The sequence below is a fragment of the Cucumis melo genome, chromosome 1 (genome assembly GCF_025177605.1).
Source record: "Cucumis melo cultivar AY chromosome 1, USDA_Cmelo_AY_1.0, whole genome shotgun sequence".
NCBI classification, from domain to species: domain Eukaryota; kingdom Viridiplantae; phylum Streptophyta; class Magnoliopsida; order Cucurbitales; family Cucurbitaceae; genus Cucumis; species Cucumis melo.
The window spans coordinates 11,235,535-11,262,724 of NC_066857.1; the positions used below are offsets into that span (position 1 = coordinate 11,235,535).

Sequence of the window (27,190 nt, forward strand, 5' to 3'; positions counted from 1 at the left end):
ATGTGTTTACTGCACGATTTGTTGATTATCATTTTAATGAGACAAATTTTCTAACATTAGGAGGAGGATTAATTAAGAAGTTGGAAAAAGAAATTATATAGAATGTATCATTATTGTCTCATTTAGATCCTTGTATAGATCAATGTAAACTTGAAGTTTAGAAAATAATTCATTTGCAAAATATAGCAAATCATTTTAATTGAGGATCTAGCAAATGAGATATTTGTTCATCAATCAACTTATACAAAAACTTTTTTGAAAAGATTTTATATGGATAAAGCACATCCATTGTACATTCCGATGCAAGTTCCTTCACTAGATGTGAAGAAAGGTATATTTCGACTTCTAGATGATAATGAAGAACTCCTTGGTCCAGAAGTACCATATCTTAGTGCAATTGGTGCATTTGTGTATCTTGTTAATAATAAAAGACAAAATATTGCACTTTTAGTAAATTTATTAGCTAGATAGTTCATCTCTAACAAAAAGACATTGAAATGAAATTAAGCATAAATGGATATGAGATTAATTATTTTATTGAAATAAATCAAATTTTAACCTAGTTGGTTCTGGAGATTTTGGATATTTATCTGATCCATACAAAGTTAGATCTCAAACATGTTATCTATTCACATGTGAAAGAACTACTATATCTTGGCGATCAATAAAGCAGACCATAATAGCCACCTCCTCAAATCATGTCGAAATTCTTGCAATTCATAAGGCTAGACGAGAATGTATATGGTTAAGATCGATGGCTCAACAGATTCAAGAATCATGTAGTTTGTCTTCTAGTAAACTCCTTCCAACAACATTATACGAAAACAACACATCATGTATAGCTTAAACAAAAGAAGACTATATTTTCAATTTTACATTATTGTCATGAAAAATCAATAGAGTTCAGAAATTGAATTAGAAGTACAAAATATGAAAAAAAAATCAATTAAAATGTTGATACATGATAAATTTAGGATGTACAATTCACAAAAAAAAAAAAAAAAAAAAAAACTAAGCTAAACAGATTAGCTAAACTCAAGAATTCAAAACTCGCACCCAAGTATAGATATAAAAAATTCCAGATTCCCACCTGCACCAAACACATGCATTCATAATTTTCAGACATCAAAATCTCATCAGATAAGCCCACAGGTGTTCAATTCTCAGGAATTTGATTTTGAACTTGCGTGCCAAACATCCCCTAAATAGTGACATTTGGTGGATTTGTAAGTAAGACATACATTGGAGGATTTTCCAAATTAGTTAGAGAAAGTGGAGAAATTTGAGATTTTCAATTTCTTAATTACTTTATTGATTTTCTTAATTAATTAATTAATTAATTATATATTATATTTTATTATTTTAATATTATATTTTCTTGATTTTCTTGTTTTGATTGTACCTCATTCTTACAACAAAACAAAATTAAAGAAAAAAAATGCTTACTCACATACAAAAAGAAGGTAAATAAGATAAGAGAACCAAAGTTTGTTATATTGGTGGTGATTGAGATTCTCGTGCTTATTGCCTATTACATTGAAGTACAAAAAGTACAAAGTCCACGGTCCACTTCGATGGAACTATAAATCATAGTTCAGTTGGATTTTATATTCTAAAGCTCATAGATGGTAAATGTAAATTATAATTTGACTAAAATCAATAAAGTGTTATTTTAATCATTAAATAAGAGTTATTGACTATTTAGTATTAGTCATGACTTAATTAATGACCCAAAATCCAATAATTAACATCATAACTGTCTAATAAGTCTTGAATGGTATGTAAAGGCATACATGGATCAATGTTCAAAACATAATCTAAGGGGTTAAGGGTGGGTACCTTATCCCAATAACACTATGAATACGATCCACTTTTTGATACAAATTGTAATGACCCAAACTTTCGAGCTAAGTAAAGGTCATTACTCAAAAGACATGTAACAAAAGACACTTTTTTGAAAAGAGAAAAACTAAATTTTTTATAACATTAATATCAAATAACTATTCAAAAGACATAAAATTTACAAAATCAATAAAATACCGTAAACACATGACCCGTGGTTTCTAACAATTCTTTAAATAAAATAAAGTTGAATAATTAGGATAAAATTTTAATTAAAAATTGTCTAAAAACAAAATACTGAAAAACTGATACATAAACGCAGAACCGAAACTGAATCCCCATATGACATGTCATGGATCTTTCCTGTCCTCGCCAGTTTTCTAGATCCTCTTTCTTTGCCTAAAATATTAAACAAATAAAAGAGTGAGTATTAAATGTACCTTATAAGAGACCTATTACTGGTCCTACTAGGTGATCTGTTAACTTTCCATTAGAAACATAATCATAACATCATGTGTCCAATGGAGCACACCTGGGCGAGTGAGACCGTACGAACACCCTTAAATCGTGCTAGTGATCCTATGGGAACACTTTTAGTCGTGCAAGTGACCGCAGGTACACACTCCATAAACATATCTTGATACGTAGGTACACCCCTAATCGTACTGTGATCTCGTCGAAACACTCTTAGTCATGCGAGTGACCCCATATACACAGTATAACTATCCTTTAACTGTGCATGTGATCTGTAAGTACACCCCTAAATTGTGCGAGTGATCTCGTAGAAACACCCCTAGTCGTGCGAATGACTCCATAGATAGGATCACAATACAAGTGCGGTAAAAAGCTTAATGAACAAAGTTAATAAACACACTAGAATCCAAAAGCATGTAACAATCAACATAACATGACATGAATCATTAGTCATAACAATCCATAATCATAACAGTCCATAAAGCATGAAATCCATAAATCATGCTTAATCATTATGTAACATCAGTCAACAACCACGACATCTCATTTTTTCAGTTACTATAAATGCATAATCACAAAAACACATGTAACTCTTAAAATTTAATTCGAAAGTCCAGTAATAGAATCTCTTACTTGAGATTAGATCAAAATATTCCTTTTCTGATAGTCAATTCCCAATTAAAGCAGATCATAAATAGTAACGGAAAAATTTTAATATTCTTAATTAATAAAATTTACCATTGACTAGTATCTTAAATTTCTCAATTTAACTTATGCAAAATTTAAAATTAAAACCAATTCAACCTTGATTGAAAAAATTCTAAGATTAAATCTTCAAAAATTAGACACTTGAACATTTAATTTAACTTTAATGGGTGATGGAAAAACTCCAAATTAAATCTAAAATTAAATTAACAAATTATTAATTTAATTACCTTAGCTTATCAAAGTTACTCAAATGAATATTGAAACACTCTCAACCTTGATGGGAAAAATTCACCACTTAAATCCACAACCTTTGCCAAAGGGACCTTCCAAAGAAATGCAACCAAAATCAATTCCAATAATAACTTAATTTAAAGTCTCAATTAATTAACATTTAATGGGTATTAAAATTCCACAATAAAGATCTCAAACACTCACTTAAGTCACCAGTCTTAACCAAACCGGTAGGCGGCGATAGGGTTTATCTTAGTGAAGAAAATGAATATTTTTTTTCCTTTTCTTTTCAATTTAAGCATTCTAATCTATTTACAACAACAACAACAAAATAATAAACATATATTTATTTATTTAAATCATTATTCTCTCCCTAGTTAAATATATCATCTTTTCTCGTCCAATAAAATTATTTATCTCTCTCCTCAATCAATATTTACCTTTTTCCAAAATAATTAATTATCTTCCACAATGATTTATCTTTATTCTTTTCACATAATAATTCCTTTTACAAATAATTATATTTTCTCACAATATAATTATTTTTCTTTTTCTCCCTTAATAAATATCTTTTCTCCAAAATACAATTACCTTTTCCTTATATAATTATATTTCAACAAATATAATTATCTTTTCATTTTCCATAATGATTATGTATACATTATATCCACATATACATATAATTATCAAATTTTCAGACTAATCAGAACGTGAAAATACTTGCACATTGTAGTTTGAGTTTATATTTTTTGTAACGGTAGTTTAAGTGGTCCTGTTTTTTATGTAGTCACATCTTGCAGCGAAAGGTCTTCTTAACAAATCCTTTCCCTATTATGACAAACTTGCATATGTGTTCGGAAGGGATAAGGTGACGGGTCGCTTTGTAGAGACGTTCGTTGATGTCAGGTGTAATGAGCCTATCGGGTATGAGGGGTTTGATATGCCAGATGGAAACGATCCGTTGAGCGTTTTCATCCATGTACAGCTAGGAGATTGACATGTCTCAAGATGATGTACGTGCATCAAAACCTGCACGCGCGTCAGACGATAGACCTAGATCAAGTGGACCCAAGCGAAAGTGGGGAAGCTAGCGGGAGGGTAAGATTGATATGATACATATGACCTTGGAGTGTACGAATGACTAACTCAGAACCATTACCGAGTGGCTTATACGCGTCCTTGCCAATGAGACCTTTGTTCGCTAGGAATTCTTACGCCTATTGCGTAAGATGAGCAACCTAAGTAGTTTGGATAGGGCGTTGTGCCAAAGGCAGCTTATGCACAATATGGACGACATGCGCGGTTTCATAGAGATGATTGACGAAGAGAGGAAGAACTTCTGCAGAGTCCTCCTATGAGACATCTCGAGATTGTTTCTGTTCTTCCTTGGCTGGCTTACTTCATTTTTTCTTACTTCACTTGGACTTTTTACTTTTGTTTGTAATTTTATTTTATCAAACTTTTTTTCGTATGTACGGTAGTTCGATATGTATATGATGTTTACTATTTTATGCATTTATTTTTTTTAACGTTCTACTATTGAAATTCGGTTTAAAAAGTTTGGTTGAAATTAAGGCAATCTGTACAGTGTATGTGTAAAAATTCAAAAAATATGGCATTTAAGTGCTACGTAATAAGTAATTGAATTCACCAATATAAATTGTATATTATGATATTTCAAGTACTTATCAAGTACTTCAACTCACTAGTAAACTTAGTAGCAAGTTGATCCACAGAGTACAACAACATCGCACAAATACAACAACATTCCACAAATACAAATCTAAAAGTGTGTTTACAGGAAGTACACACTAATTCATTACAATGCATTATTTTACTCCTACAAAATAAAATATAAATCTAATTCAACCACAAACTAACTTTAAATTATCAAAGCTACACTTTTCAACCAAACCTTAACTAAAATGTACATAACAATAACATTCACCAACAACATTCATCCATAAAATGAACCCTAAAATTACTAAACATAAAAAACATAGATATTATTTAGGGCAACGTCTACAATCCACAATTAATAAAAAACATAAAAGTTCTAGAGAATTCAACCAAATCTCAAAACATTCTAAGTATTTCATTAAACAAAGTCTTCAAAACAAAGTAATTTTAGGAAAATTTTAAAGAACAAAGAGTTTTAGGGCAAATTAAAAAAAATACCTAAATAAGTTCAAAGAACAAAGAGATAGGACAGGCGTCGGCGGCAGTAAGTAAAATAACACACTGAGAGGCCCTTGACAATAAAAAACACAAAAACAATCACAAATTTAATAATATTTCTAATCCATAAAGCAAAGAAGAAAAAAAAGAACAATGGCTTATCGGTGGCGAACAAAAGTGAGAACCAGATGGCGGACGAAGGTGAAAACCGGATTGTGAAGACCAGACAGTGGATGGTGATGGAATTATGAAATCTCTTCCTCTCTCTCGTTTATTGATTGGGGTGTCTCCTCCCTCTTGTTTTCGACTGGATTCAGATTTGTTTACGCATCTGAAAAATGAGTTTTAAAGGAAAACTATCGACGTCAGTCGGGGTGCGTCGGGAGTTGTTGCACCGATCCCGACGCATTATGTATAGTGTTGTGAGAAGTTAAATATATTAAAAAAATTATAAACTTCTTCCGACACCATGCATAACAAAGTCAATTTTATCAAAAAATTAAGAAATTTCGTAGTGATAGGGGAATTGAATATGATTCAATTGCCTTTAACAACTTCTATATCACACATGGAATAATCCATAAAAAGACACCTTATTCTTCTAAAATGAACGGTAAAGCCGAAAAAAAAAATAGATTTAATCTATCTAAATTAGTAGTGGCTATTTTACTTGGTTTAGGAGTTGCACCATATTGGTTGGGTGAAATTATTCAAACCGTGTTATGTACGTTCGTAATAGAATTCTAAAGTCTAAGAATACTACTTCACCTTATGAAGTCTTTAAGAATAAAAAACCAAACTTTTCATATTTCAGAACTTAGAGTTGTCCAGCCTTTGCTAAAATTCCATATCCTAAAAACAAGAAAGCTTACTAGAAGAGTATATGAGTGTATTTTTATTGGATATCCAATCAATAGCAAGGCATATAGGTTCTATGACTTAGTAAATCAAGTGTTCATAGAATCAAATGACGCTGACTTTTTTTTAGGGTAGATTTCCTTTTAAGTAAAGAAATAGTGGGGGTTTGAGCTCTAATAGTCTAACAAGTTGGGGGGGGGGGGTTTGAGTTCTAGTAGTTTACCTTTAGTTATAACTCAAACTTCAAATAAGAAAGTGGATGCTAAGCCTAGAAAAAAGAGAATTCGAACCGTTAAAGACTTATGGAGATGACTTCGAAACCTACAATGTAGAAGAAAAGCATAAAATTTAACAGAAGCTCTATCTTCAGTAGATGCCAACTCATGGCAAGAAGTTATTAACGATGGACTGTAGTCTCTTGAATCAAATAGAAATTGACATTTGGTAAACCTACCCCTTCTCTACAAAGCAATAGAATGCAAATGGGTTCTAAGGAAGGAACTCAAACCTCATGAGCAATGGACAAGTATAAGGGTTAAAACATAGATTACTTATTTGATACCTTCTCCTCAGTGACTAGAATCGCCTTAATTGGAGTGTCAGTTTTTTTAGTAGCTCTTTAATATTTTAGTACATGACTACATGGATATCAAGACCGCCTTCTTAAATGGTGAATAAGAAGAAGAGATTTATATGGAACAACCTAAAGGTTCCATAGTTCATGGTTAAGAGAATAAAGTTTGTAAACTAGATAAATCTTTCTATTGATTGAAACAAACTTCTAAGAAATGACACGAGAAATTTGATAATCTTATCATTTCTAAAGGATTCAAAGTTAATGAAAGTGACAAATGCATCTACTACAGGTTTAAAAATAGCTTATGCATTATTACATGCTTATACATAGATGATATGTTAATCTTTGAATCAAACTTGCATTTCATAAATGATGTAAATTTAATGGTTAAGTGCAAATTTTGACATGAAATACTTAAAAAAAGAAGCCAATGTAATCTTAAGTATAAAAATCACTAGGTCTAAAAAGAAAGTTTCTTTGGATTTATCTCATTATATTGAAAAGATTATAAAGAAATATAATTACTTTAACAGTAAACCAAAATGTAATTCTTAAGAATCTAGTGTAAATTGTTCAAGAACACTGGTACAGTGTTAACCAATCTCAGTATGAGAGCATTATCGACAGTCTTAGATATGTTACTAATTGCACTAGACCGGAACATAGGTTATGTTGTAGGATTATTATATGGGTTTACAAGCAAACCTAGTATAGTGCATTGGAATTCTATAGAAAGAGTCATGAGATACTTTAAGAAAGTCGACCCATAACCTAGGATTACATTATCAAAAGTTTCATCGTCGTAGAAGGTAACAACGATGTAGATTAGAACTCCCACTACAAGAAATTCCATTTTCAGTGGCACACAGAAAACGTCACTAAAGGTTAACAACACGTCGCTAATAGTTTTAGCGACAAAAAGGTCTTCGTCACTAGGACTATCGCAGATTCCGTGTCGGTTAAAGTTTTAGCGACGCAAGCGTTTGCACCACGAAAGAGGATTTTTTAGTGACGTTTGTGCGTTACTAAAGACTTACTTTTAGTAACATAATTTGTGTCACTATTTATTTTCTATAGTGACGTTTTGAACATGTCACTAAAGGCGATGTTTTAGTGACAAATTGTATTGTTGCTGAAGGGTACTTTGAGACCATTACAAATAGCTTTTGCGACGCGTTGAAGTGTGCCACTAAAAAGTCCTACAGTTTTTTTTTTATATAAAAATCAATGCTTTTGCGACGTTATTGAATGCGCCAGTAAAAGAATTTTATTACATAAAAAAATAATATCTGATTGATTAATTATATAAACCTATTATCAGATGTCAAACATAATAATCTTAAAAACTCATCACTAAGAACATGCAATAATACCAACTTCATCACAAGAAATATATATCAAGAAACTTCAATATCTTCATAAATAGTTCTAAGTAATGTCAACATAAGTTATAAGCACTAAGTTACATCTAGTTAGTTCCAAGCCATAACCAAGAAGTTACACCTACAAACCAAAAGTATTGTGCACAACAAAAAATTCCTACTTGGACCAAAAGTATGTGCATAACAAAAAATTCCTACTTGGACCAAAAGTATGTGCATAACAAAAAATTATAAGATACGAACCAAACTCTTGTCATATTCATTAGAAGTCCATTGTGCGTCCAATCTGAAAAGTAATATAACAGCATAAATAAGTAAAACATGTAAGCAAAAAATGAAACTTAGGCACTTTAAATATAATATACTCAAATGGATAAAACTCAAACTTTATAAAAAAGAATGAGAAGGAAGGGGGACATGTCTAAAACAACAAATTCATTACCATCGAACTCAATAAACGACTTCAAAGCATTATGACACTAGTCAAACAGACGAAACCCAAACATTCTAAAACAATGAGAGGGGAGATGTCTACATCAAAGACCAAAATCATCACAAGAATGAATGTATCATATTTGCATATGCTACTCTAATCCAACACTTTATATCAAATTATTTAAGTTGAAAGAATGGGGGGGCATACTCAAAGCAAAAAATGAAACTTAGGCACTTTAAATATGTCATACTCAAATGGATAAACTTAAACTTTCTAAAAAAGAACAAGAAGGGAGGGGGACATGTCTAAAGCAACCAATTCATTACAATTAAACTCAATAAACGGGTTCAAAGCATCATGACACTAATCAAATGGATGAAACCCAAACATTCTAAAACAATTGGGGGGGGGGGGGGGGGGAAGTCTACATCAAAGGACCAAAATCATCACAAGAATGAATGTATCATATCCGCATATGCTACTCCAATCCAACAATTTACATCAAGGATCCTCATATGCTCCCTATGTTTTGCAAGTTCATGTAACCTTTTAGTCATATTTAAAATATTAAAAATGAATTTAATCAAAGTGATACGTACTGGAGATAAGGTTCCACTTCATCACAGTTGTTTAGAATATACCAATGTGATTTCTCTAACTCATCAGGGGTTAGTTGTCGAAATACGGCACCACCTAACCACCTTATGTGTTGAGAGAAAATTGATAGACCATAATTGTTGAACTCCTCATCATCAATGTCATAATTATTTTGATCCCCTCTATTAAACCTTGTTTCAATGCCACGTAAATACATAAAACAAAAGTTCAAGGATTCATTTATGACATAAGCTTCTGCAATTGAACCCTCAGGTCGAGCTTTGTTTCTAACATATTGTTTCAAATAACGCAAACTCCTGAGACAACATGAACGAAATTACATATGTCGGAATCCTACATCATAAAAGTAATAGCAATAAAGAATTCGCATACCTTTCGATTGGATACATCCAACTATATCCAACAGGTCCAACAATTCTTGCTTCCCACGACAAATGGACAGCTAAATTGACCATCATGTCAAAAAAAGCTGGTGGAAAGATCTTTTCCAACTTACATAAGATGAGTACTATATCATCTTGCATTTTGTCTAGTTCTGATATGCTCAAAGCTTTTTTATATAGAGCATGGAAGAAATTTGACAACTATGATATAGTAGTAGAAATGTCCTTACGTAGATATGGTCGAATGCCGATTGGGAGAAGTCTTTGTAATAAAACATAACAATCATGACTCTTTAAACCATATATTTTGCCTTCAAATTAACACAACGAGATATGTTGGATGCAAAACCATATGGAAACTTCACAGCCTTCAAAAACATACAAAAGTTAACTTTTTCAGCAGCAGTTAACGTGTAGGAAGCATGAGACTTTACACACTTATTTCCAATCTCTTGTATGTGAAGCTCCTTTCTTATTTTCAAGTTAGCTAGATCCTCACAAGCTTTAATGGTGTCTTTAGTCTTTCCATCAATGTTCAATATCGTACCTACCAAGTTATCACAAATATTTTTCTCAATATGCATCACATCTAGTTTATGACGTAGTTTATCGTTTTGCCAATAAGGAAGATTGAAAAAAAAATGCTTTTTTTAGTCCAATTGTGCTCACAATTTGTCCTTTTTCGTTTGATGTCACGTCTTGTAGGATTCTTGCTCAACAGTGGAAAACTTATAGAATTCAATTGATTTATAATATCTTGTCCAGATAAAATATTTGGACTTGCTCATAATTCTTGTTTTCCATCATGTTGCCTACTTTTACGCCATGCATGTGTTAGAGGTAGATATCTACAGTGTCCCATATAACAAATTTTGCTCTTTAGTCCTAGTGAGCTTGTATCAACATTACAAACCGGGCATGCTTTATAACCTTTTGTCCTCCAACCAGATAAATCACCATAAGCTGAAAAATCATTTATTGTCCACAACAGTACAGCTCGGAGTTGGAAGAAAGAAGCACTGAAACTATCGTATGTTTGAATACCATTCACCCACAACTCATTTAACTCATCTATCAATGGTTGTAAGTAAATATCAATTTCTTTGCCAAGAGACCTTGGACCAGGGATGAGTAAAGATAGAAAAGTGAATGGTGCTTTCATACACTTCCAAGGAGGCAAGTTGTATGGAATGAGTATTACTGGCCACATGCTGTATGATGTGCTCACGTTTCCAAATGGATTAAACCCATCAGAAGAAAGTGCTAATCTGACATTTCGAGCATATGAAGCAAAACAAGGATATTGTTCATCAAAATGTTTCCAACCCTCAACATCATCAGGATGTTGAAGTATACCTTTAGTTTCACACCTCTTATCTTTGTGCCACCTCATATCCTCTGCGGTATGTTTTGAAAGAAATAATCTTTGCAACCTTGCCTTTAGTGGAAAATATCTTAGCACCTTATGTGGAATTTGTTTCCTCTTTTTATCATTCAACCTATATCTAGACTCTCCACAATGCGGACATTTGTCAAGTGATGCATAATCTTTCCAAAATAAAGCACAATCAAATTTGCACACATGAATTGATTCATATCCCATCCCTAGGTCACGTAGTCTCTTCTTAGCTTCATAGTAGGAGGCAGGTAGCTTCACACCATTCAGAAAGGCTTCATTTAATAGTTCAAGCAACATATTAAAGGATTTGTCACTCCAACGATTAAATACCTTAATGTGCATAAGTTTCACTAAAAAATTAAATGAAGTGAACTTTAGACATCCCAAATATAACTCATCTTCTATTTCAGGAAACATTCCACTTATTTTATCGGACTCAACTTGCTCGTTTGATTCTCTTCTACATTCTTCAAACATTGGCCCATGTAGATTATGAATCATCTCTACCATCTCATCATCCATAGTATCTCTAACTCCAATGTTTTCTCTAATATTTACATTCTCTTCTCTACATTCACTTACATTCGAAAACGTTGCACCTAGAAACCTCAAATTAGACCTTAAAAATGGAGAAAGATCAACAACATCTCTGTGAAATATCCATCGCTTATAAGTCGGGGACATACCATATTTATACAAATGACGTTCTATGACGTCTAATCTATTCCAATTGACATTCAAACAATTTGAACAAGGACATCTTGTTCTTTCCTCTTCGTCTAAATGATTAGTTGCAATTTCGATAAAGTTAGCAACACCATCAAAATATTCACTAGAAGCTCGATCTTTTAAATTTATCCAACTTCGATCCATAATAAGTACAACACTTAAAGTACCTAAGTTAGAAATCCATGTGTTAGAATTAAAGTCATATGTAAATTGCTTAATAATAAAGTATACAATCACACATTCGAAAGAACAACAATTACACTTACAAAGAGAAAGAGCAATCAAAACAACTCCTAAAACCTAAAATCAAGATCTTCGTATCAAGTCAATAAAAATTATATTGTTGTTGTTAAACTCACAACTTCATTCCTAAAAGTGAAAACACAATAACAAAACAAATATTCAACGAGACATTACTTCAATCTAATTAACAAAACAAATATTCAACAAGACATTACTTAAATCCAAACATTAATCAAGACTATGCAAACACTACAAGGATAAATCCCAATCTTAAAACTAATTAAGAGAATAAATATTTAACAAATCAAAATCCAAATACACCGCCTACAAATTTTAAAAATTAAGAATCTCACCGAAATGTCTTGGGTTGTTGTGGGTGTGGAGCAGAAGTATTCAAGAAACTTCAGGCAGAATCGTCACGAGAAGTAGCTGGCGTGGTTCGTCGTGGTTCGTCCGACCTAGTTTGTGCAGCTGGTCGTGGTTCGTCGTGGCCGTCAGACTGATTCGTGCAGCTGGTCGTGGTTCGTCGTGGTTCGTCCGACCTGGTTCGTTGTGGTTCGTCCGACCCTCGAAGTGATTCGTGTAGATTCGTCGCCGTAAATCGTTCGGCCTGGTTCGTTGTGGTTCGTCCTGCCTGGTGAAGTGTCGTCGTGTAGATTCGGCCTGGTGAAGCGTCGTCGTCGTGCAGATTTGTCGCCGGTCGCCTCAGTTCGTGCTGATGGGTAGTGTCGTGGAGGAGAGGAGGTGGAGATGGGTTTTCGAGTTGGTAATGGGTAGGGGGAAGGGTTTTTTTTTAATTAAAACTGTTTAATGAAAAAAAGAGAAGGGAGATAAAGGGGGGAAATTTTTAAACTTTTAGCAACATCTATTTTTGTTGCTAAAGCTATCACACTTTTCATGACATTATTATTGTGTTACTAATTCTTTTAATGACGAAAATTTAAAATGTGTCGCTAATAATAATCTTTTGTGACATATTTTTTTTGCGTCGCTATAAATGACTTCTACTCACAAAAGTTTGTTACGTCACTAAAAATTTGTCACTAAATAGCAATTTTCTTGTAGTGTCCGATCCCTCTTGGATGACTCTTTAATATTGGAGGTAGAGTTGTGCTTGAAAATCCAAGAAACAAACTGTTTTATCTCAATCAGCACTGCATTAAAAAATGATAGCACTAACAACTAGTGGAAGAAGCAAGTTGGCTTTGAAGTTTGTTATCTAAAATTCCCATATGGAATAAACCGATACCAGCCATATTGATCCACTACGATAGTATTGCAGTAATTACAAAAGTTCAAAATCATTATTACAACAAAAAAAAGACAACAAATACGCTGTAAGCACAATACCATCAGAGAGTTTTTTTATTATGGACGAATGAATATAATTCAAATTTGGATTAAATTAAATATAAAATATTTAATTTAACAATTAATTAATTAGGGAATTAATAAATAGTTGAGTTTAATTTTATTTAAATAAAATTGATTTAATTAAATTAAAACTATGTGTTATGTGAGAGCTATCTATTTAAATATGAATTAAGTGAAATATTAATTAGATATGATTTTATTAATTTTAAATTTATCTATTTAATTATTTTAATATTAATTTAATTAAAGGTTTTTTTTCAAAACTAGAAAAAATTGCAAAACTATTACGGTCCGTAGAAAAAAACCACTAACAAATTTGTTAAATTTTGATTTTTCTATGAAATGTAAATATTTTGTCAAATTATGTTCTATTTTTTGACAATTTTCCTAATTTTCTTACAGGAGAATTGTCAAAAATGAAAAATTTGAAAAAATATTTACAAAATATATCAAAATTGTAGATAGTAATAGAAGCCTATTAGTATCTAACATTCTAATATTGATAGAATCTAAAATTTGGCTATGTTGTGAATATTTTAGTTTATTTTACTATATTTAAAAATGTATTTTTTCTATAATTAATTAATTAAATTAAATTAAATAAATAACTCTCTTATGTGGGAGTTATTTAGAGAATGTGATATGCTCCCCATCTCTCTCTAACTTCCTCAAGTAAGTAACGTCCACTCTGCGAATTTGGAAAAGAAGAGTTCTTGCGTAATCTCTTAAAAGAAGAAAAAAAATTTCTCTCAAGATTCTCAATCCAAAATTTGGTTCCTACAAGCTAAGAACCTCAATCACCCGAGTATAGGAGTGGTTCTAACCGGCGGTGATCTATAATTTGACATTTTGTACATTTAGAGACGACAACAGAAGTAAGTCTCATGTATGTAATTCTAATTATAAATCAAGCCGACTTAATCAAGTATTTAGTCTACAGTATGTTTATTTTTAAAATTTAATTTTCTAATTAAATTAAGTTTAAGGTCTATTAAATTTCTCAACCACGAAGGACTCTAATCCCTTCTCTCTCACACACACAACCATTTCTATCAACTATATATAAACAAAAAATTCACATATGTCATGTATGATATCTTTTTTATTTCATTTCATCTGTTTTAGACTTTTATGACTTTCTCTTTTGCTTGATGATTTCCCATTTATTGAAGTTTTTATTTTTCTTTCTTTCCATTTGTTCACAAAGTTTAAGTTAATTATTTGAGGAATAAACAAGAAATAGTTACTCATACTATCTATTAAGCCACTGATAGACTGTGAACCGATAGTTTTCTATCAGAGAGAGGAAGACATAAGAAAAATGAAGTGGACCAGTGGGAAATGAATGTTGAAATGAGAGGAGAATTAATATTGAAAGAAGGAGAAGAAGAATTAATGAAGAAGAAGAAGTTGTCAGAACAATAAATGGACTGAATCATAATAAATGAAAGAAAAAGAAGAAGGTTGGTTTTTGATTTTTTCATGGGTTGATGGCAATTATTCGGAGGGTCACATGGATCAAGTTTTCAAATCGCATGGGTCTCATGTACGGGTCACGTTAATTAGACTTAATTTTCAGGTTGCTTGGGGCTGTTATCAATTTGTTAATCGAGGTTGATGTTGTTATCATTGTGGGAGTTTGTCTTCTGTAAGAGGATTTTTCAAATGTAATTGAGGTAGTTTTTTTTACTAATTTTGCATTATCTACAAGCATTATTTAAAATATCAACTCGAAAAATGCATGAAAATATGTGCGTGGTTCGTCCGAAAACCTCAAACTTAATAATTGTCCACCTTTTGCTGTGTGAATGTTGATTTTATTCTAGTCGTATCTTTGTTAATCAACTCTGTTTTAGCTAAATAATCACTCATTTTCATATGCTTTTCATGTTTGCTTATAAATTAGAGCAAACGGTTAAAACATCTTTGCATTTAGATGACCTCGTAATGTTTAAATTTAAATCATTTATTGTATGTGATATTTTGGAAATATAACAAAAAAACACAAAAGAGGAAAAAATGGAGAAATGATAATCTATTTCAAATTGGGTATTTCAAAGAGGTAGGTCGACGACTATTGATATCAGAGAGGATGACTGAAGGTCGCCCAATGCAGTCACCATAAGTGGTGATCGTGTTGGGTTTCATGGTCTTAAAACTTGTGATTTGTGAATGTTAAACTATCATATTATTCAATAAAGTTGCTATTGAGGTATTGTTCAATAAATTGTTATTGAATAAGAGATTTGCTCATTACAAACTCAAAATCCAATAAGCTAAGATTCCTTGACTATAATATAAGTACTTGAATTTTATGCAGTGACATATAAATGTGAATCAAGTTTGACTATATATAGCCCAAACGATCTATAATATAAGAATAGAGTTGAGTGCTTTATTCTAACTGTGGACGTGACCCACTTTGTATTTGGTACAAGCGGTATGATCTTGAATTACTTATACAGAGATATGTGAGTGAGTGCGTCCTATGTAGAATAATTTGTATAAGACCGCCACAAAACAGTCACTCTATGTTTACTGTTTGAAATTGACTATTTTAACTTTGATGACCTAGGACGTGAGCTTAATCCTGAGCTAATTATGAACTTCTGTTTACTTGTGATTATTCTTATATCTACATTGGTGAGAGCAATTTATCAATGTTGACCCAATAGACCTACAATTCCAGGGTAAGACTGATCAGTGCATAGCTGGGGGACATAGGGTGCAAGATAAAATTCACTTCTATCCACTTCTAGGAATAACGTAGGGAGGTTGTTCCCTTAAGTACTGACTCTTATAAATCTTGAACAAGGGGCGCCTCCACCCTCTTATTGGCCTAAAGGGATTCTATTTAACTGAGAAACCATAAATCAATAGTTCATTATAGGATAAACTAAGTTTAATGAACAAGATGTAATTTCGGCAGTAAAACGAATTTAGACCTAGCCGACCTAAACTACAAACAACATGTGAAGGGTTTACTTACTAATCATGGTTATATAAGATGGATACAAATATATAAACAATAAGAAGGATGCAACTACAAGCTATAGTAGATAGTCCCATTAGTTAAAGAAAGGTTAGTTCGCTAGGCTAAAAAAGTTTAGCCAATTAATCTCTGATCGTTGGAGCTCATGATCTGTAAGTCTATTAGTCCTTCTTCTAGCTCATTGTAGAATTAAACTTAAAACAAAGTGATCAAAAAATTTAAAATGTTCAAATTGATTTAAAGAGTAAATCGTTACATATCCAAATAATATTTGATATGATTAACAAATACAAATTAAAAGAGAAATAATATTTAAACATCAGAAATTAGAATAGGGATTCGAATCAGGTCAATTAGATTGATGGTGATCAGAGGAAAAATATTAGTTTAGTATATTATATTAAATTAGATAAATAAATTTAATTAATTATTTTTGTTTAATTAATTGTTATATGAGTTCAATAAATTTTTTTTTTGAAAGTCAAAAATAAAAAGTTAAACTTGGTGGAAAATTTCACCAAGTTAGTAGAAATATCCCACTTTAGTGGTTTTTCATGAATAAACTATTAGATTATCATGTTGTTCTTGCAACAAATATTCACCAAATCCACTATCTAATTGCCGAGTTAAGTGTCAAAATACTATGCAAAGTGTTTGCCTAATGTTCTTTAAATACAAAGGTTTAACAAGATTAAATCTTATTGGATTCCCGGTGATTTAAGGTTGAGAATTCTCTTGCATTATTATCTCTCTTTCACTCAAATTTCTATCAAATTGGTCACTTAATTGATCCCACAATCAAGTTTTAATTCCAGAAGATAATAGAGAAGATCTTAGTTGTGGTCATCGGTGAATTCGTGATCAATTATCATAACTAATTCAAGGTGAATTGATCAAACTACATAAGGTTAGTATATAGAAAACTCTATTTTTGTCGTTTTGTTAAAGCATATTTAATCTTATGTAGTTAGGATGAAATTTGATCATATTGCATCCATTGCATGATTATATACTCTTACAAATCGAGGGTTGGTCGATGATGGTTGTCAAAAGTGGTCATCAAGGTTGACTAGAAACAATCGTTGAGATTGTGGTAGTAGGTTGGCCGACGATGGTTGTGAAAGGTGGTAGCTGGAGTTAGGGGTAGGGTTAGTGGTTGCAATTTCTAATACAAATTAACGAGAGATTAATCATTAAATGCTTTAACTACATGTTTCTAAAAGTTCGTTTCAATTATTTACCATGAACCAACTTTTTCTTATTAAACTCATTTTTTTCGAGTTCCAATTTAGGTGGTTGTTGAACCTATGAATTTTTTTAAAAATTTAAAATAACTTCATTTGGAAAGATATTCCATACATCTTTCAAGTTTATATAGTTTTCGTTTTCAATAAAGATGATCTAATATACGTTGTTTTGTGTTAAAGTCGAATGATCTGAATTTCGAAAACAATGAATATTAAATCTTTGTTTATGTGAAATGTCACTTAGATTGTGTTGGTACCTTTATTTGTTCTTCTCGTTTTGCACTCATGCTTTCTTCCTTCTTTCCTTCCTCTCGCATGTAAGTTTGTGGCCATCGTCCGCTCGTTCATCAATCGATATGATAAACCTTTGCACTTGTGCTTCTAGCAAATTTGATAACATTTTATAATGTGAGAACAAAAATTTAAAACAAAACACAAAGTTTTGCTATGATTTAGGGATTGTTTGGGGTCCATAATTGGATGAGTTTGTACAGTAATATAATCCAAACCTCATAATTAAATCGAATGATTTGGACTTGATTTTTAATATCAAACTAATTCCTTTTTATAGTTTTCAACCGAAATCTCTTTTTTCCACTATTTTCAAGTTTCACAACCTTATTTTCATTTTGTCCCTGTTTCCTCATGCATCACATCTCCTCTTAGATTCCCAATAGAAAGGATTCTATTGTAGCTGTTCAAATGACCAAGTGTTTAAAGGGGAGAAAGAGAATGTGAAGCTTGGAGGAAGTAAATTTGATTCCATGCCATGTTCCTTCGTGATATTGTACTTTCGTTTTCCTTGTTTAGGGATAGAATACAATACAAACTTTCTATTGTATTATTGTTAATAAATAAATACAAACTTTCTATTGTATTATTGTTAATCAAAATTGCAATTCATTTATTTTAGTAGAGATTGAGGTTAGAGATTTAAATAATATATATATTGTTTTTAGGTATATACAAGTGATACTCTTGGTCAAAATTGCTATTCAAATTCAACTATACCTTTAAAATTTTATTCTCTCTCTTCTTTTCCCTTTTTATTTTATTTTTCTCCTTTTAATTGAAGTTTCTTTGGTAATCGTGTTGAGCGTGGTGGTGTTAATTGTTTCCCCTTCCTCCTTTCTGGGCTTTAGCGCCCTGTGGCCACTGAAATCGATGATCGTCAGTGTTCAATGGACCCGTCGTCAGTGCGAAAAGCTCCTCCAGCTGAAGAAGATGAGTGGGGTATTGTTCCTTCTTTGATTCTTGCATCTCTTTTTCCCTCATTGGAAATGGGGTTTGTTTCTTTCTTCAAATTGGGTTTCCGTGGATTGCAAATTTTGAAATCTGTAATCTCATTTTTGGAATGTGGTTATGAACCCTAATATTGAATGGTGGATCTTCTTTGTTCCTGTTTTGAATCCATTTAATCTCCCTTTTCTGGAATTGTGCTGGAAATTTGTCTACTTATTTTAACCCAATATTGCCGATTGTTTGATAGTTTATACTATAGATTTGTTTGCTTCCTTGTCTGTGTTTGGTGGTTTGTTCTTTGTAGTGGTAGGAATTTGTTTCCCCTAATTCTGAGGCCTTGTTCTTATCGTTTCCACTTTGTACTCTTACATGGCCTTCTGAATATTTGAGGTTTGGTTGAGTGAATTTTAAGCCAGTTACTTTTTGAGAAGAGGAGTGATGTTCACGAATTTCAGTACATAGGAAATCGAGCCTGTTTTAGCCATAGAAGTTGTAGTTTCAACTAATTTAAGCTCTATACTTTGGTTAGTAGTAATCCTAACCAGGTAAGAACATTGGTCAATCAAATCCGAAAGATTCAAGCCTAGCAAAAAGTAACGTAGCCAAAAGACTGCTCAAACTGAGAACAAAAGTACTTCAGTCTGGCTCAGCTACAAGAGCACCCACCTATTATACACATATTTCGAGAACACATCCTAACAATTAAAGGATACGGATGTTGATTCTCGTTCTTTAGCTCAGGTTAAACTGGATAAAGTTGATAGTCTAAATTTAACTCGCTTAGCTACGAAGTTACACGAGGGAAATGATTTTGCTCAAAAAAATGTACTCTTTTGTTCGGTGGTTTCATCATGGAAACGGAAAGCGATGTGTTACTTGATGAATAGCTCTTTTTGGTATCTTTCCAAGTTATCTCGTGGAATGTGTTGATTAGAATGTAGTTGTTAGTTGAAAGGTTAACAGTGAGGTAGTGCTTTTCATTCATTATGTGTAGTTGTTAGCTTGGAAATGCTAAATTTAATATCTTTCCAACGTTTTTCTTAGATGGGAAATAATTTTATTGATGTTAAGAGCTTACAAAAGAAGGGAGGAGAGTCAAGTCCTAGCGTGAAGGAGACTATGAAAAGCTTCTCTCATTGACCTAAAGCATACAAAGAAAGAGCTGCTGAAGTTAGATAAACTACGAATTGATAGAAGGACGTCTCCTTGGTTTCTTTCAAGCCATAAAATTTTAAAATGGTTGGTGAACTGAAGCCAAAGAACTTCCTTTCCTCTTTCTAAAGGGTGGCCTACCGTAATCTGACTTTCCTTTCCTTGTTTGGCAAAGAGAACACCATCTCAAGGATAAGCCACTTTTTAATCTTGTCATGGGGATTTGGACTTCTGTGAATGAGCTCTGATTGGAAGAACTCGACCTTCTTTGGACATTGGTCATTACAAAGGACTTTGTTGGATGAGAACTCTTCATTTTATCTGTAGTTTTCTATATCAACGAGTGGAGAGCAAGCAATGAGCTGCCAAATGGACCTAGCACGCACATCAATTCATCTGTGTAAATCGATTTACTGAAAACTAGATAAGAAATTTGTGGACGTCTGTTCAAGGATATTGTAGTCCTTGACCATTTCTTCTTATGCCTAGGTTCTATAACTTGGTTAAGAACTCCGCAAGTCTAGGAATGAAGTTTCTTGAATAAAATAGAAGATACTTGGGTATTGCCAGTTTGAAAAAACTCCCAGATGTGCATGGACGAACCACCAGTCAGTCAGTTTGATCTAAAATAAATGAAAGATGTGCTCAGTAGAGCACCTGAGGTTCTAACATTATCTTTTATACTTTTGTTGTTTTAATGCTTTAGTCGAGTTCATTAGAGCACCTGTGCTTAAATGCTTTAGTCGAGTTCATTAAAGCGCCTATGCTCAGTGGCTTAAAATAATACCAAAAGTATTTTGCTTTTGTACCCTCAAAAATGGAGGTTGTGCTCACTTGCTTGATAATAGTGCCGAAAGTAGAGAGACCAAAGTGGATAATTTCTGGATTGTCATGAATGCTTTATGAACAATCTCTATCATTGTGGGGTACTACACAATAGATGCTCATGAGCAAGTTACCATAATTTATTTAACTGCCTCAGCTCTTTCCAGCTTTTTCTCTTTTCAAGAATGATTTCCCTCAAAAGAATTGGCATTCCCTTAATATTATTTCTTTTCTCAATGGGCGCTCCAACTATGAATATGCCTCTACTTTTTTTTCTTGTATCTTTTTGTTTGCAACGATTAAATTTACATTTTTTGTTAATCATGGAGACAAAATCAAAATATTGTCAAAGGAGTACTTTTTCAACAGATTCCTCCAAGAGCTTCCTTAAGAATATACAAACACATTACGCACTGAAGTTTTTGTTTCAATGATAATCTTCATGGGGCATGGCACTGATTGTAGTGTGGTAACTTTTTGTAACAGACACTGATGGGTTCGTGATTCCCAGCTTGGGAATAGAAGAGACAGACCAAACTAGAGTTGGCTCTCCAAAAGTAGAAATTGAAGAACCTCCCCCAAAGGTAGTTTTTAGTAAATCCTCTTAATATAAAAGCCAGAAGAAAGCCACCTTGGAGATTGGCCAAGGAAAATTAGTGGATAAGCTGTAAATATTTTATATTCTATGCAAATGAAATTCAGACGCCAAATATTATTGATTCAGGTGATGGTTTTTGTCTCCGACAATTCAATTCTTGCTTCGCTTATGCTTCTTTCATGTTCAGGTTAAAGAAGAGACGACGATTTATCTTGGCCCACATGGCGCGCCACCATCACAGTCGAAACAAGATTTGAACCCCACCAATCGTAAGCAACGGTTAAAGCTGAAATTGAAGGAAGCAGACCGGAGGACCACAATGGGACGAGAGAATAAGTTGGAAAATTTACGAGAGCTTGTAGGTGCTGGAAAATCAAGCACCAATATGACTAAGGGTTCTTCTAGGGACTGGCTTGACCCGCACTGCCATGAGGCTGAGTTCGAGAAGTAATGTCCACAGAGATCAAAGTATTTTATAAGACAACTTAAGAAAATTAGCACAGTTTTTGAGATAAAGATCCGATCGGTCGTTTTATAAGTCTATTAAACTGTCCTTTCGAGACAAATGTTCCCTTCTCTATATTTACATAAAGCTGGGAGTTTATAACTATAATAAGTTTTGCATTGGAGCTTTGATGGTATAAATGAAGCAGTTGCTTACAAAGCAGAAGATTTGGTGAAGCTAATTCATTGAATAATTTTAATCTTCCGAACGTCTTAAATCTTACAAAATTGAATTTCTGGAGTCGTATCCAACATTCTGCAACAGTTTAGTTACTTCAAGACCTTCAAATATGGATGTGCTGTTAATTCTCTATATTCAGTTGCATATCGTGATGACTCAAACCTCCATGCTCTTTTAACACGACCTTCTGAGACTCATAGCTGTACCATTTCACCTGGATTCAAGGAATTCTAAGCCAGCAGCCTTGGGCGTCAAATTGTATCGACTCAGATACTCTGAACTGAAAAACTTGCTCAGATGCCTCATTCCACTGTCGCAAAGAATGGTGACGATGGTTTTTCCGGGGCCAATTGATTGAGCCAATTTCACAGCTCCAACACAATTCATGGCTGAAGAGCTCCCGAGAAAGAGCCCGTCATTCCTCAACAGATATCTGGTTTATAATAACGTTGCAAGAAGAAGAATGATTAGTGTGGCTAAAATTGAACAAAAAGATTACAAACAGCATGCTGTATATAATAACGACATCTTTGTATGGATGTCGCAATCTCAGATCCATTGACGCTGAATGACCAAATCCTAGAAATCAATAAAATTAACATTTATGATCCTTTATGATCTAATTCTAGAATTAAAAGAAAACATTCTACTTATGTCATAGAGCATTCAACTGGTTGGAAATTGGCGATTATGACTTTTCACCCGTTGTGAAATATTCAAATCCCAAACGTATGCTTTTTGCATCACAATGTTTTTAAAAAATCCACTCGTTTGTCAATTGCAGTTGCGGTGACCAACCACCGTGAAATTATAGTGGATCTCTATTTTAAATTCAAACGGAATTTCTTAAAAAGAAAACCATTCTTTACAGAATCATGACTGGCAAACAGGACTTTCAAAAAAGTCATGTTAAGGATCCGAATATTTCAGAAGCAACAGTCGCAAGAAGAAATTCCAAGTGGTTGGGTCTTTTGTGGGGTAAGCAGGAGAGGTTAATTTTCATAGATCCTCTAAACTTTGATCATTCCACGTTAACACAACTATTTGGGTCATACGTAACAAAATCTCAATAACAACCTCAATAAACCAAAAAAACAGATAGTTGCATCAGTAGAGAAAGGGAGATGATAACATCAACAAATAGAATGGCTTGCTTGGCCACTAACCTTGACATTTCAACAGCTTCCCTGTCTGTTCCACGAAATGCCCCGTCAAGTTCTGCCATCAAGAAATTCTGCGTTAATCTATTGATTCCAATTCCTTCAGTTATTGTGTCAAAAGGATTCTTTAATCTTCGTCCTTCAGCCTCCTCTTTGGTGTACATAACTCCTCTAGTCACCTTGTTGAACAGGCCAGAACCAGGTGGATCTATGAGGAAACACTTGACATTTGGATTCTTCTCCTGTGGAAGAAGGGGAAGAGAACTTGCACAATTTCCTCAACAAAATATAACACACGGATTTGGAAGGATAAGGAATGCAGTGTTTACCTTTAGAAACCTAGAAACACCGGCCACAGTACCACCGGTTCCCGCAGCTGCAATAAAGGCATCGATGCACCCACCAGTTTGTTCCCAAATCTCTGGTCCCGTACCCTCATAATGAGCTCGATAATTTGCCAAGTTTTCAAATTGATCAGCAAAGAAGCCACCTTTGCAATTACTTAAGAAAGAATAATCTTGGGTTTCTCCGTCATAAATGTGACCATTAATTTGTTCCAAGTCTCCCACACATAGTTGCTCTTCAGTTTTACGCTTCAAAGCTAGCTCATTGGCTTGTGCTGCTCTCCTTCTAGCAATGTTAACATAATGATCTCTGTGAGTAATTGACACTGGTCTTACCCTTTCAACATGCGCTCCAAGTGCTTCAAGTATTTGAGACTGGTATACAGGAAAGAAAGAATTAATACAAATGTAATGGGTATTCCAATGAAATTGAAATATTTGTTTTGCAAAGAACTGCAGGACTAAAGTCCAAAAATACAATACATACTTTTTCAATAGCAGCGTCATCTGGAATAACCACATGGCACTTGCAACCATAAGCTGGAGCAACTGTAGCAAGACTTATAGCAGTGCTTCCAGCGCTTCCCTCAGTAACTACACCACCCTCAACCAGCTCACCAGATTCTAAGGCCTACAAGGAAAACCTCATATTATAATGTCTACAACAGCATGATGAATTTCCTTTCCATAACGCCCTGTGAGGATGCCATCCTCCTGAATTTTTGTGTTTTTAATTTAACACGCTCACGTTATATGTTGAAAGTAAGGGATGATTGTGTTACAATTGAAACATGGTGTGGTGTAACACATTAACTTCCAAGGTACTCCCTCCCACCTCTAGATCAATAGTTACATTTAAGATACTAAATCTGCAACCTTCCTTATCGAAAGGAGTCAAAGCTTTAAAAATTTAAGACAAGGTACCCCCTCCCACCTCTTTTGTTCCTTCATTTTTGAAGGACTTGACAAGTGATCTTATTGAAAAGTAAGTGGATGAGGGACTGATGGATGAGATTCTAGGTTAAATATGACAAATTTCAATCTCACTTTAGCAATTTACAGATGATATTCTATTGGTCTGTTGAGATAAGGAAGCCGATAGTATACCAAATCCAATTAGAATTCTTTAAGTTTCTACCGAGCTGTTTCCAATAAACAAAAAACGACTCAACAATATTTCAACAAAACCAACGTTGTTAATCGAATTAACGCAACAGTGAATCCAGAAGATGTATCAAGAAAAGAAAATTAACTCACCTCTTCAATTACCTTAACTGCAACTCTATCCTTTACACTCCCACCAGGATTCAAGAACTCGCACTTCCCCAGAATCTAAAAATCCAGAGAAAACATCAAAACAACCGATAAGACACGATACATGACACAGACACTTAAAATGGGAAACAAATTATCAGGAACTAGAAACCCATAACTTGAACAAGAAATCTGAAAACAGAGGAAGATAGAGAAATGGGAAGTTGCCTCACAACCGGTGGCCTCAGAGAGGCTGTTAATCCGTATCAAAGGGGTGTTGCCAATGGCGCCTACAACCCCATTTTTTGGACTTCTCTTCGATAAAGAGAAGGGTTTTGTGTTCTTCGTGGAGCGATCCTTGGGATGGTGTTTAATAAAAAGATAAGAGAAGAGGACAACAGAAACAGAGATGGCGGCAATAGTGGCGCCTGCGGCTCGATCAGTCACAGGCGCCATGGAAGAGATTATAAATTGAAATGCAGCAGAACGAAGAACGAGGGCGGCAGAGGTTTCGACTTCTGATTGCTTGTTGGTTGTTACCATATTTCTTTATACATAAAGTTGTTTGGGTAAGCAGATACAAATTATTATAGTTCGATTAGAATACTTTTACTACGAAGATTATTTTAGTTTGTCAATAATATGTTTTTAATGTATAATCTATTTCTATTTGATAAGAAAATAATAAATACTATCTAAAAAATAATAAATGTCAAATTGTAAAAACGATAGCAAATAATCTATTTTGGTTTTCACTCTTTATGAGTAGTGCTCTTTTAAAAGTCGTTTGTATGCTTCTTCTTAGTTAATCTCGATCGAGATTGAACTCGTAATTTAATTTAGATGGAAATTTAAATGACAAATAATATGAATTGACGAGATTACCTATATTTGAAAAATCCTTTTATCTTATCTTCTTCGATCTAGGTTCTCACTCTTCCCGAGTTCTCCGTGAAATTCTTTCAAAAATCAAATTTCTCCTTTATGATTTGGGACCTTCAAATGTTTATACCTCTATATTTAGCTTTGTTTTGCAAAGGCATTTCACCATTTCCTCGTGATTTCCAACTTTTTAATTAATTTTGTTTATATCTTCTATCAACATTTTTTCTTTTTGCATAAATGTAGATCTTTTCCTAATATAAGCATGCACAAATTCTAACAGTAGCTTTTATACGAACTTCTTACCTACTATCTTCTGACTCACTTATTAATGTAGCGGATCATTTGGATGTATATTTTCTCAAAAGAGATCTCATTAATTATGCGAGTTTCTTAAAATAGAAGGGAAAAATACACCTAGCTTGATGATAGTAAACTAGTTTCAATCAAATGTGACATTTCTAAAGAATTTAAAAACAAGAAAAATAACTAAGGATATATATTACTACTATTTTTTGAGTATTTTATATTGTTTTTTTATGATATAATAAAATGTAAATTTTTATGACTCATATACTTTTGCACTTCGTGCTTGAATTTGGTTGGAAACTCAACTTAGATTATATGAATTTACATTGAGATTTAGTGAAGGTGTCTCGATATTTGGTTGACGCATGAGCTTTTATCGCCATTATGTTTAATTTTAAGGGATCGAGAATATCTCGAGATTTTAAATTTAAACAAAATGGAGTCAAAAACCCTAATCTTGTGGCACCCAATGCTAATGTCGTGAGTTGTTCGTGTAAAACACAAACTTGGTCGAGTTTTTTTCTAGTTTTTTAAGAGATTTTCCATACATATATTCATGGTGTTTATTCTATATTTTCATATATTTAATTGTCCAACTTGTGTTTCTTTTTTGTTTTGTGTGGCCATTGGTATCTATAAAATTCGATTTTTTAATCACTTCCAACATAAGTTAACTTTTTGTTCTCATTTGGCTAAGAACGTCTCAAATATTAAGAAGAGTTAACACCTGAGCAGTTGAACGTGTTTGGGCAAACTATGTTCGGTCATTTTTTTTATGTCAAGTTGGTTTTTAACGGCCCATTGTGTCATTATATTTTGTTGAAGGAGGTTCAGAAGAATAGAGAAAGTCGTTATTAGTTTTATGTTATTGGGGAATAAGGTATCTTTTGGCCTTGGTGAGTCTGATATAGTTACAGGTTTGAGATTTAGACTGGTATGTAGTTGATTTGCAACAGGATAAAGCTCTTAGGCTTAGAAGGCTATATATTTGGCTAATATGACAACCATGAATGAGTTTGAGTTAAACAAAGGATTATCTTGAGCTTCAATTTGAGAGTGACGAGGATG

The 27,190-nt window shown here is 33.1% G+C and overlaps 3 protein-coding genes across 3 annotated transcripts; 1 reads left to right on the forward strand and 2 right to left on the reverse strand.

The window, feature by feature from the left end:
* Nucleotides 1-9,980: 9,980 nt before the first annotated feature.
* LOC127148367 (uncharacterized) lies at nt 9,981-11,959 on the reverse strand. The gene is made up of 2 exons (XM_051081861.1): nt 10,618-11,959; nt 9,981-10,234 (listed from the first exon to the last, which is right to left on the reverse strand). Exons 1-2 carry the CDS (start codon nt 11,957-11,959, stop codon nt 9,981-9,983), a joined length of 1,596 nt encoding a protein of 531 aa, XP_050937818.1.
* A 6,471-nt stretch (nt 11,960-18,430) lies between these two features.
* Nucleotides 18,431-22,174, forward strand: LOC103501243 (uncharacterized). Its single transcript, XM_008464774.3, has 3 exons — nt 18,431-18,904; nt 21,377-21,474; nt 21,676-22,174. The coding sequence occupies exons 1-3, from the start codon at nt 18,853-18,855 to the stop codon at nt 21,937-21,939; spliced, it is 414 nt and encodes a 137-aa protein (XP_008462996.1). The 5' UTR covers nt 18,431-18,852; the 3' UTR covers nt 21,940-22,174.
* On the reverse strand, nt 21,992-25,489 carry LOC103501244 (cysteine synthase 2). Its single transcript, XM_008464775.3, has 6 exons — nt 25,160-25,489; nt 24,935-25,009; nt 24,165-24,308; nt 23,663-24,052; nt 23,340-23,575; nt 21,992-22,606 (listed from the first exon to the last, which is right to left on the reverse strand). The coding sequence occupies exons 1-6, from the start codon at nt 25,472-25,474 to the stop codon at nt 22,384-22,386; spliced, it is 1,383 nt and encodes a 460-aa protein (XP_008462997.1). The 5' UTR covers nt 25,475-25,489; the 3' UTR covers nt 21,992-22,383.
* Nucleotides 25,490-27,190: the final 1,701 nt, after the last annotated feature.